The 12,500-nt window shown below is 44.1% G+C and overlaps 1 protein-coding gene across 3 annotated transcripts in view; it reads left to right on the top strand.

Moving 5' to 3' along the window:
- The window catches only part of LOC127006915 (roundabout homolog 2-like), a 117,419-nt gene that overhangs the window by 20,499 nt on the left and 84,420 nt on the right, over positions 1-12,500 (top strand). For 2 of the 3 annotated variants that reach the window (XM_050877258.1, XM_050877260.1), the window contains exons 1-2: positions 2,805-2,902; positions 9,389-9,512. In XM_050877258.1, coding sequence (XP_050733215.1) covers positions 9,433-9,512 — 80 coding nt within the window. In that variant the 5' untranslated portion in view covers positions 2,805-2,902; positions 9,389-9,432. Of the gene's footprint in view, positions 1-2,804; positions 2,903-9,388; positions 9,513-12,500 lie in introns of those variants that run through there. The other variant, XM_050877259.1, reaches the window with a different exon arrangement.

Raw genomic sequence — 12,500 nt, 5'->3', positions numbered from 1 at the left:
TAACCTTTTTCCTTCCAATTCTTTTTTCCTTTTCCTCTCTTCAACGTCAACCCTGGCAAGCGATCACCAGGTGGAGTGTTTGGCCTTGTAATGACGGGCAAATACAGACGGGGCGGAGAAACGCTGATTCCGGGCTCTTTTTGTGCTGGTCGACAATGTGTGTAGGTGGGGGTCGCTGTTCGCTATGACCTGATCACGTGCTAGACTCGTGATATTTAGCTAGATAGTCTCTCGCTTCCCTTTCCTTCCCTTTTTTTCCCTTTCCTCCTCTTTCCTTCCCATCTTTTCCCTTCCCTACCCTTCCCTTCCTTTCCCCTTCGCTTCCTTTTCCTCTCCTCCCCTTCGTCAAGGACTTGGGGGTCAAAATCGCGTCAAACCTCAAATTCTCACAGCAATGCATCGATGCAGCAAATAAAGCGAACAGAATGTTGGGCTTCATTAAAAGAAACTTTTTATTTAAGAATAAAGATGTAATACTCCCGCTCTACAACAGTTTAGTCAGACCCCACTTGGAATATGCGGTACAGTTTTGGTCTCCCCACCATGCAAAGGATATTGCTAAATTAGAAGGTGTTCAGCGTCGAAAATTATCCCTTCCTTGCGCAACAAATCCTATGAAGAAAGGCTTTCTACCCTTAACATGTTCTCTCTTGAGAAACGTCGCCTCCGAGGAAAACTGATCGAATGTTTTAAAATACTTAATGGTTTCACGAATGTAGACAGATCAACATTGTTTATGATCGATGACACTTTGCGCACGAGGAACAATGGCGTAAAACTCAGATGTAGACAAGTAAATTCAGACTGCAAATTTTTCACCAACGTTGTAGTGCGAGAATGGAATAAACTCCACCATCAGTGGTCCAGTGTAACACGATTGACTCCTTCAAAAATAAGCTCGACCGTCACTTCCTTCAACTTAATATCAACTAGAGTAGAAATGCAACGTTTAGGAGCCTTCTGATTAATGTAAAATCACTTACTAGGGATTTCAGAGGCTGTGCGGCCTCGTTTTTTGGGAATAATATCGTAACGAACAATCGTATCGGTACGAGATTTTGCGACAGTGTATTTCACACACTGCCTTAATTTTTTTAATTATCGCCAACCGCCACAAGTAGAATAAAGGCACTTGTCCCTATACCAAGAGGGTAAAGTCATCAGTGTCAGGCAAAGATACGAACACAACTACCAGAGGCTCCGCCCACCTCCTCCTCTCTCTCTCTCTCTCTCTCTCTGGAAGATACATACTCGAGAATGATTTTTTTTTTTCAATTAAGGCATGCTTGATGTGATACTGGGACTTTAATTTTGAGCATAGTGATACACATCTGGGCCGTGGACGTAATGACATGTGAGAGTAGGGTGAGGTGGTAAATGATGACTACCATGATTGATGGTAGGACGATTGCTCGCTTGTATTTGCCAGACTTTCTGTCACAGCCGAGGTGTGGGAAGGTGCGGTTCGGCGATCACGACGCTTTGAGGACGACTACTGGACAACGGATAATATCCATGAAAGTGTCGATCCTCTCGTTATTAACCTTGACTGTGACAGTGATGATGATGGGGATTTAGTGTTAAGTTGTGAAGAAGATTAAAGTCTTGAATATGTATTCTTGTTTGTATCCTTAGTAAACCAAGAGTGTCCTTGCCATCACTATATTGTATAAAGTTCCTTAATATAAGCCTCATAACCCAGTGTCCCTCATCCACACTCAGTGATTCACTTTTAGTACTACCTCAAACATTTTATACCTTCGCAATTCTTCCGTTACCATACTTTCAGCTCTTCTGACAATAAAATTAATAGCACCACTATAATTTGGCGATAGAGCACCATTACTTTTATCAGTAGGTACATGCTATACAATAGCCCTACGAAAAACGTACACCATAAACCACCAAACCACTACGCTACCAATAGTTACGGAAATTAGGCTATGTAAGTAACCCCACCTCCTCTAACTTTATTTAAAGGATGCCTATCAGTATTAGAAAGAGTATATAACGCCACATTAATGCATGCCTTTCTTCATTTTTCATTATAGTTAGCATGAGACAGAGAGAGAGAGAGAGAGAGAGAGAGAGAGAGAGAGAGGAGAGAGAGAGAGAGAGAGAGAGAGAGAGATATTGAGGGAGATGGAGGGAAGAGGAACAAGGTGGGCGGAGCCTCTGGTAGTTGTGTTCGTATCTTTGCCTGACACTGATGACTTTACCCTCTTGGTATAGGGACAAGTGCCTTTATTCTCTACTTGTGGCGGTTGGCGATACCCTTCAAAATTAAGGCAGTGTGTGAAATACACTGTCGCAAAATCTCGTACCGATACGATTGTTCGTTACGATATTATTCCCAAAAAACGAGGCCGCACAGCCTCTGAAATCCTTAGGTTTATGGACAGACCACCTAGTCTGTACCATGGGGTCTGTGTGGTCTAATTTTCTATGTAAATCTATGTAAATCCTTTCCCTTCCTTCCCTTTCCTTCCTTCCCTACTCTTCCTTCTTTTCTCTTCCCTTTCCTTGTCTTTCCTTGCCTTCCTTCTCTTTCCTTCCCTTCCCTTACCCTTCTCTTCCTTACCCTTCCCTTCCCTTCCGTTCCCTTCCCTTTCCTTGCCTTCCCTTGCTTTCCTCCCCTTCCCTTCCCTCCCTTTTCTTCCCTTCTCCCCAGCCCTCTATCTCTACTCCATCTTACTCAGTCTCATGCTTCGGAAAGGGTTTGAAGCATCTTGACTCAAGGGTTCACTGGCTTATTTCGTATGTTTCCTGCCCGCATCTCTCTCTCTCTCTCTCTCTCTCTCGTCAAGTGAAGAGTGAGTTTGACTTGAGGAGTGATCAGAAGTGTGTGTGAGGGCGTGGTGGTGGTGGTGATGGTGGTGGTGAGGCTGCGCTGGTGTTGAAGGTAAGGTGATGATGGGGGTGGTGATGCTGGTGGTGGTGGTGGTGGTGGTGGTGACGATAATAGCTGTACTGTAATAGTGGTGGTGGTGATGGTGGTGTTGATGGTGATACTTGTAGTGGTGATGATAATGATAGTGGTGATGGTGGTAGTGGTGGTGGTGGTGGTGGTAGTGGTGGTAGATTTACAGTCTGTGTGTGTGTGTGTGTGTGTGTGTGTGTGTTTTTGAGATGGTAGTTACAGTTGTTTGCTCGTAAGGGAGGGAAGGAGGGAGGGAGAGATGGAGGGGTGGAAGGAAGGAAGGAAAGAGGGAAGGAAGGGAAAGAGGGAAAGAAAGGGACCTATATGGGATGGAAGGAAAGGAAGGAAGGAAGGAAGGAAGAGAAGCAGGAAGGGAGGGAAGGAAAGAGAGGAAGTAATGAAGGAAAGAAATAATTATGAGAGAGAGAGAGAGAGAGAGAGAGAGAGAGAGAGAGAGAGAGAGAGAGAGAGAAAACAAGAAAGAAAAGAAAAGAGGGAGAGAATCATGAAGAGGAAGAAAAGGAAGAAGAGGAGGAGGAGGAGGAGGAGGAAGAGGAAGAGTTAATTCTCAATACAAAACAAAAGCAAAACAAAGAAGAGCCAATTAAGTGACGAGGAAGCGAAGAGAAGAGGAGGAGGAGGAGGAGGAGGAGGAGGAGGAGGAGGAGGAAGAAAAAGGAGAGTAATTGGAGAGAAGAGACGGAGAGGAGAGAGAGAGAGAGAGAGAGAGAGAGAGAGAGAGAGAGAGAGAGAGAGAGAGAGAGAGAGAGAGAGAGAGAGAGGTAAAAAGGTAGCGAGCATCAGGTGTGTGTGTGTGTGTGTGTGTGTGTGTGTGTGCAGAGACAAACACAAACAGACAGAGACACAGACAGACACAGAAACAGACACATAGACAAAAACAGACACATAACAAAAACATAAGAACATAAGAAAATAAGGAGACTGAAAGAGGCCAAACGGCTTGCACAGGGCAGCTCCAGACTCCCCCCCATTACCACCTGTCATCCTCGTCCATGTAGCTATCAAGTCTACTCTTAACCCGGAAGCAGCGACAGGCCAAATTTGTGGCTTTACCGTGTGCCAGCGATGGGCCAAATTTCTGCCATGATATAAACCCCCCAAAATAGATGATGCATAAACTGATCACACATGCGTTGATATATATTATGAAATGGTTTGCGTGAGTGATGATTCTTTCTCATCATTTTACTTAGAGGGGCCTTTAACCTAACCTAACCTAACTTAACCTAACCTAACCTAAGTAACGTGACCCCCCCAGCTACCGGGTTAAAACAAGCTATCGTCCCTGCACTATAAGAACATAAGAATGACAGACAGACACAGAAACACACAGACAGAGAGACACACACACACACACACACACACACACACACACACACACACACACACACACACACACACACACACACACACAGAAATCCGCACAAAACATTTCAATCTGCCTCGCTCTCCTGCTCCTCACGTTTCAACAGTCAAGGGGAGACTCGCGCAGATCTCTTCATAATCCTTCTCCTGAGCTGTCCATTATTATTACTTATATTTTTTACCTTGCTTTATTATTACATTCGCTTATCTGCTTCACCGGGTCACTACGCACACGCACACACGCACACACGCATACATACACACATACATACACACACGTCTTATCTCATTCACCTTCCATTTCTTTCCCTTTTTTTACTTTCCTTCCCTTCATCTCCTGTTTTCTATTCCCTTTCAGCATCTTCATCTTCCTCTCCCTTCTTCTCTCTTTCTACCTCCCTTTCTTCCTTTCTCTCCCATCCCCTTCATCTCCTGTCTTCTATTCCCTTCCAGCATCTTCATCTCCCTCTCCCTTCTCTCTCATTTTCTGTCTCCCTTCTCTCCCTTCCTCCTTCTCTTCCTACTTCTCTCCATTCTCTCTTCTTCTCTCCCTACCTTCCTCTGTTTCTCCCTTCTTTTCTCATCCTCTCCCTTCTTTCCTTCCATCACAGTCTCACCCTTTCAGTACCTCTCTGTCTCTTATGCTCCCTTATCTCCCTCCCAGTCACATTACCTCACCCTGCCTAGCCCTGTCTCCCTTACCCTGCCGCCCACACGTCACCCAAGTCATTGCTCTCTCTCTCTCTCCCTCACCCTGCCTAGCCCTCTCTCCCTTACCCTGCCGCCCACACGTCACCCAAGTCATTGCTCTCTCTCTCCCTCCCTCCCTGCCAGAACACCCGCCCCATATACCCTGCTCCATACCCTGTTTCTACTCCCTATCTATAAGACTCTTTGCTCCTCTTCCTCCCTGTACCCTGTTTCCCACCCTGCCCTGCCTCACCATGCCTCGCCTTTCCCTGCCTCCGTTGGTTGCCAGTTCACACAAAAGGCGTCGAATTAAATCGTGACAGACGGACGAAAAAATAAAAGGGAAAGAATTAAAATGTTACTCGCCAAAAATTATTCCCGGGAGAGAGAGAGAGAGAGAGAGAGAGAGAGAGAGAGAGAGAGAGAGATTCCTGAAACTAATTAAATGTGAATGGAAAAGAGAGAGGGAGGGAGGGAGGGAGAGGAGGAAGGTAGGGAGGGAAGGAGAGGAGGAAAGGAGGAAGGGAAGGGAGGGAGAGAGAATAGGGTGGTGGTGGTGGTGGTGATTTTAACCGACAGCTGACTGCATGAGAGAGAGAGAGAGAGAGAGAGAGAGAGAGAGAGAGAGAGAGAGAGAGTTGTAAAATAAAATAACATTTCTACTACTACTTCTACTACTACTACTACTACTACTACTACTACTACTACTACTGATTATATTTTCGAGAGGAATGGAGAGAGAGAGAAAAATGCTAGCTTGGTATAACATAGAGAGAGAGAGAGAGGAGGCATAATATATTAGTTAACAAAGGTTGCAGATATTCTAATGCCGATCATGAATAAGAACTATACATGTTAAGGTCAGTTATAACATGCGTGGAACTTCGTATATATCAGACTGACAACCAGAGTAACAGAATGAGAGCTTCAGAAATCGTAGAAGTCAGGACAGAGAGATAACCAGGTGGAGAGGCGAAATTAGAACCTTTACCGGGACAGGATGGAGTACACTAACACCTGACAGAGAGCTAATGGACGTTAGGAAAGGCCTGTCCTACACTGAATATGCTAATGGCTGCAGATGAAGATACAGTTGAAGTAATAGTAGTAGTAGTAGTAGTAATAGTAGTAGTAGTAGTAGTAGTAGTAGTAGGTAGCAGTAGAAATGTCCAGCCTGTGCCGAGCGGAATAAACTCACAACTTTGCCAATAACTGTCCGGGGTGTCCTGTAGTGTCCTGCCTCGCCGGCCTGCGACCTGCTCCCGACCTCGCCCCGCCCAACCCCGCACTGTACAGCCTCTCCCTCCCTCCCTCTCCCTCTCTCTAGCCTTCTATTTCACTTTCAGACATTTCCAAAGGCGGGACTCACTCGTAGCGGAACACACACACACACACACGCACACGCACACGCACGCACACACACACACACACACACACACACACACACACACACACACACACACACACACACACACACACACACACACACACACACACACACACACACACACACACACCAAAAAATAGGAAAGGAAGGATTGAAGGGTTTAAATATGTTAGGATTTACTAGTGCAGTATATCCTCCGAGACGCTGTTGCCCTCCTCCTCCTCCTCCTCTCTTCCTTTGACATTGGCCTGTTAAGACGTTTGAATAATATATATCTTTCCTCTTCCCTTTCCCTTTCCTCTTCCCCTATGCCCTTTCTCTCCAACTTCCCTCAGTCTCTCTCTCTCTCTCTCTCTGATTAATAATGAGTGTCAAGTTTCAAATGATTAAGTTTCGTCCTTTCCCGTTTCAGTTTCCTTCACCTCAGTTTAGATTCACCTTTTCCACCCCACCCGACTCCATATACCGCCCCGCCCCGCCCCGCCCCGTTCAGACCCAGTGAGGACTCCACCCACAACCTTTTCCAACTTCCCCCATTCCTCCACCCCACTCCCCCACCCCCTTCGCTGTCCAGTCCTTACCTTGTTCAAACTTCACCCAGTCTCATCTCACTTACATTTTTCAACTTCTCGCTGCCTTACTCAGTCCCCTTCCTTCCATCTCTTTCCCTTCCTTCCCCCTCCTCTACCTCCCCTCTCTTCCCGCCTTTCTCTTCTCATTACTTCGCTCTTCTTATCGCCTCTTTTCTCTCCTCTATTCTCCTTTCCTTCCTTTTCCTTACCTTACCTTACCTTACCTCTTTTTTCCTCATCTCTCATTTTACTTTCTTTTCTCTTCCCTTCCCTTCCCTTCAATTCCCTTACCTTCCCTTCCTTTCCCTTCCCTTCCATTCCCATTCCTTCCCTTTCTTTCCTGTCCCTTCCTTTCCCTTTCCTTCCCTTTCCTTCCTTTTCCCTCCCTTCCTATCCTTTCCTCACCTCTCCTCCTCCTCTCCTCTCTCTCCTCCCACCTCCTCTTAACAACTCAACACTCGATACATCACATTAACGAACTAATTAATTACCGTACTGACAAATCACATATACGTTCGGTACATGTAATATTTTATCGTTGAAGTACTGATGTAGGTTGTGTAGGGGAGGGAGGAGAGAGGAGGAGGAGGAGGAGGAGGAAAGGGGGATGAAATGATAGGAGATAGTTGGTAATGGAAGGATATGATAAAAGATAGAGTTACTGAAAAAAAGAGATGGATAATGATAAGAGAATGAGTTAGAAGATATATAAATGAAGAAGGGAATATTAAGAGGAAGAATACAAATAATACGAAAAAGTTAGTGATGGAAGAAGATTATGAAGAAAGAGAGTTACTGAAGGAAAGAGATAAATAACAATAAAGAGAATCAGTTAGAAAATATATGTGAAGGAAAGAATATTAAGAAGAAAAATAAACTCAAAATCCTGGTAAATCTTCACCCACATTCAACACCAAGAGCCTGACCAAGGGAAGGTTTTTCAGCAAGATTTCCAGCATATTAAAACCAATTTCCCTCATCAATCTCCACCTCAATTTATGCTGTAGTCGTTCTTTTTGCCTCCCTCCTCAAAGTCTTAGTACATATCCACCCACATTTAACATCGAGAGACTGACCAAGGGAAGGTTTTTCAGTAAGATATCCACTTGATTAACACCTATTTCAATCTTCTAAGTATCTTTCTATTCCTTCTATCTATCTAGGTATGTTGTAGTTCCCCTTTTCCTCCCTTCTATGAGTCTAAGTAAATCTCCAGCCATATTCAACATCGAGGCTAACCCATAAGCTGGTTTTTCAGTAAGATTCCCACCAGAATACCACCAACTTCCCTTCGCTTACAAGACCAATAGTGTATATGAGCATAGTGTTACCTAGGGTGTGACGCGGTTAAGTCTACGGTCAGAGCCAGCCACGTTTCACTTACTCCATAGCTTCTGGGATGGACATGTTAGATTTTATTCCCATATAGATTAGATATATTGTACGGCATTATATAAGTAGTTACATGTTGGTGGGGTTAGTAGTAAGGGTGTTAAATAAGTAAGGTATTTATAAGTAAGTGTTTTTCCTTCTCTTTTTACCAATACATACACACATACACACATTTACACTCTCTCTCTCTCCCTCCTCTTTGTCTGTTTCATTCTCTCTCTCTCTCTCTCTCTCTCTCTCTCTCTCTCTCTCTCTCTCTCTCTCTCTCTCTCTCTCTCTCTCTCTCTTATTACCTCTCCTCCTCCTCCTCCTCCTCCTCCACTCCTTCACGCCCATTTACCTCCCGCCCTCTCTCCTTTCTCTCTCTCTTTTTACCTCCTCTCTCCAGCTCTCTCCTTCACGCTCTCTTACCTCCCTTCAACCCACTCCTCCACCTCCTCCTCCTCCCTCACTTCTTCACGCTCCTCCTCCTCCTCCTCCTCCTCTTCCCGCCCTTACGCTTCCCGCTTCCTCCTCAACGCGTTGAAAGTAAACCTCATTTTTCTGGCTTTCAGTCCGCCCTTCTGTGGTCTTCCCGCCCTCAAGTGTCTCTTCTCGCTCCCTTTCTTCTTCATGGTCTTCTTCTTCCCGCCCTTACGCAGTCTCTTCTTCCTTCTTTTCCTTTCTTCTTTCCTTTATTCTTCTTCTATAACTAAATTTTCTCTTCTAGTTCTTTCTTACGCTTCTCTTCTCGTCCTCAGACATCCTCGATCTTGTCCTCTTTCATTCTTGTTTTCTTTTAATGTTTCCTCTCACTTCTTTCTTTTCCTTTCTTTTTTCCTTTTCTTCTTTTATAACTAAATTTTTTCCTCTCGTTCTTCCTTTCACTTCTCTTCTCATCCTCAGACATCCTCGATCTTGTCCACTTTCATTCTTGTTTTCTCTTAATATTTCCCCATTTCCTTCTGTTCCTTTCTTATAATCCTTTTAATCCCTCGTCCTAGTCTTATACCAACACTACCACCCTTGCTTCCCTTCTAACGTGTTCTCCCCTTCTTGCAGGCGGCGGCGGGCGGACTCCGAGGATCGTGGAACACCCTCAGGCGATGGTCGTGCGGCGAGGTGACCCGGCCACGCTCAACTGTGCCGCGGAGGGGGAGCCGGCGCCCGTCATAACCTGGCTGAGGTGAGTGTGTGCTTGTGCTGTGATTGGTGTTTCTTCTTCTGCTTCTTTTCATTACTGGTATTTTTATGCTTGTTGTTATCATTTTCTTGTTTTTTCTGCTTTTTGCTCTTGTTTTCGTTCCTCGTGCTCGTCTTACTTATTATAATTCTTGTTTTTATTCCAATTCTTATACTTATTATTATGATTATTTCTTCGTTTTGCTCTATAGCTGGGGTAGGCTTTCTTGGTGGGTCCGTTGTGGCGCAGGCAAGTGTTTATAGTGGCGCCATCCTCCTTGGCTCATGCTGCCCCTCTGAGTTCATCTTTGGTCCACGTTTAGAGAGAGAATCTAGAGTCCGGGTTGACAGGTGGTCTTCAGGGCAGCATGTGGGTAGTCTTGGGCCACTCGGCGGTCACGGAAAAATTGTTAGATTGTGGCGGCGGGCGGGGCGTGAACCTGTGACCTCCTGGACGCGGTGCCGGCTCGCTAGTCACTCAGCCGCCGCCTTCCCATTAGCATATTAACATTATTATTATTATTATTATTATTATTATTATTATTATTATTATTATTATTATTATTATTATTATTATTATTATTATTATTATAGTGGGAAAATAATGAAGCGTTGCCGATGAGTTGAAGTCATTTCCAACAACCACCAATTCCCCATCACTACCAACTCTCATAAATTGAACAGCGAAAAAGTTGCAGCACTGTTATAATATTTTCAACTTTGGGTATAGATTAAACTTTTCTGGCTGACTAATCTCGTCTATCGCAGTGCTTATTTATGGCATTACATCGCTCCGGTATAACGCACGAAGTCTCTTATAACGAAGGCACGAGCTGGAGAGATACTTACTTATATACTATGTGTGAAGTGAGGGAGTGGCTGAAGTTGAGAGAATGTTATGAAGTAGTTAGTGAAGGGAGGAATATAAAGAGAGATTATATTAGTAAAAGAAAAATATACATAGAACAGAAAGGGAGAGTATATTATTTAGTGATAGTAAAAGAGGAATATTGAGTTAGTGAAAGAGGAGAATGAAGAGAGATTATATTAGAAAACGAGAGAACTATTTAGAGGTTAGTTTAAGGAGGAATAAATACGAGATAGATACTTAGATAGATAGATACTTATGTGAGGGAGGGAATAGGTGAAGTTGAGGTTAGTTTAAGGAGGAAATAGTACTAGATAGATAGTGAGATAGACAGATACATAAGAAGGAAGGAAAGGGAGAGATGGTTAGTGGGGTAGAAATAGGAAGAGAGATTTAATTACTGAATGAAAAGTATTTAGAGGTTAATTTAAGGAGGAAATTCAAGAAGGGAGGAAAGGGAGAAGGGAGGAGAGGGAAGGGGAAGGAGGGGAAAGGAAAAAAGGATAGGAAAACGAAATAAATGGGAAGGGGAGCAAAGAGGACGGAAGAGGAAGGGGAAAATGGAGGAAAGGGAGAAGAAGGGAAAGGAAGGAGGAGAGAGGAAATAGTTAGTGATAGTTTGTGAAGGTGGAATAGGAGGAGAAATTAAATTAGTGGATTAGAGAAGTATTATGAGGAAATTAATTATAGAAGGAAGTAATATTAAAAAAAAGATAGAGAAGAAAATCATAATAAGAGTTAATGAGGAAGGAATATGATTAGGAGAAGAGATAAAGAAAAAAAAAGAATAAGTTAGATAATAAATGACGTAGAGATTACTAAAAAAAAAATTAATGAAGGAAAAATAATTATAGAAAAGTGATATTGAAGAAGGAGAATAATTGGGGTAGAAAATTATAAAGACAAACATAGAGAGAGAGAGAGAGAGAGAGAGAGAGAGAGAGAGAGAGAGAGAGAGAGAGAGAGAGAGAGAGAGAGAGAGAGAGAGAGAGAGAGAGAGAGAGAGAGAGAGAGAGAGAGAGAGAGAGAGAGAGAATGGAACACAATCTGAGTTGAGATAATTGAGTTTGTGGAGCTTGGAACAGGGCAGTCAGTTTTACTTCGGGAGGAGGAGGAGGAGGAGGAGGAGGAGGAGGAGGAGGAGGATGAGGAGGAGGAGAGGAGGAGAACGGCTTAAGTGGGGATTAAAACTTTGTGTAATGCCCCCTCCTCCTCCTCCTCCTCCTCCTCCTCCTCCTCCTCTTCGTCCGACAAGTGAAGGAAAATTATGAGCCAGTTAATAAATGAAGCCCGAAGGGAAACTTGGAATTGGAAAATATTGAGAAAAAGAAATAAAAAAATGAGAGAGAGAGAGAGAGAGAGAGAGAGAGAGAGAGAGAGAGAGAGAGAGAGAGAGAGAGAGAGAGAGAGAGAGAGAGAGAGAGAGAGAGAGGTGCAGACAGACAGAGAGACACAGCATCCCTCTGCGACCATCACGTGTAATTTAGGACGGAGTTTACCTGGCTCTAATAATTAACCTGAGTGCCTATGACCCACCTTGACCCCCCCCCCCCCCTTCTTCCTCTTCCTCCTCTTCTTCGCTTCCTCTTCTCTTCCTCTTCCTCCTCTTCTCTTCCTCTTCTCTTCCTCTTCCTTCTTCTCTCTCTGTTCCTCTTATGATATATCTCGCCTTTTCCTTCCTTCCTCCTCCTCTTCCTCGTCTTCCTCCTACTTCTCCTTCTCAATCATTCTTTTTCTCTTTCTATTTCTTTATCTTTCTTTCTATCTTCTTTTCTTTTCTCTCATCCATTCTTCGTCTTCTTCCTCTTCCCATTCTTCATTGTTTTAATTTATTTTTTATCTTGCAATATTTTAATTTCTCATCTTCTTCTCTCTTCTTTCGTTTCTCCTTCCCTTCCTGTCTCACCTCTCCTCCTCCTCCTCCTCCTTCGCTGTCTCTTTCCTTGACTCTTCTTCCTCATTTCCCTCCCTTGATCTAACCCTCCCTTCACCCATCTCCCTTCCCTTCTCTCCACTCCTTCCTCCTACTCCTCCTCCTCCCCCCCTCCCATTACTTTACATAAGCTATGCATGGGAACGAATCGCAATGAGACTCTGAACGCATTTGAGCCGAAACTAACGAAC

Source organism: Eriocheir sinensis, chromosome 34 (assembly GCF_024679095.1).
Source record: "Eriocheir sinensis breed Jianghai 21 chromosome 34, ASM2467909v1, whole genome shotgun sequence".
NCBI classification, from domain to species: domain Eukaryota; kingdom Metazoa; phylum Arthropoda; class Malacostraca; order Decapoda; family Varunidae; genus Eriocheir; species Eriocheir sinensis.
Note: the sequence above shows the minus strand (reverse complement) of the source record. Positions and strands in the feature narration are given on the sequence as shown.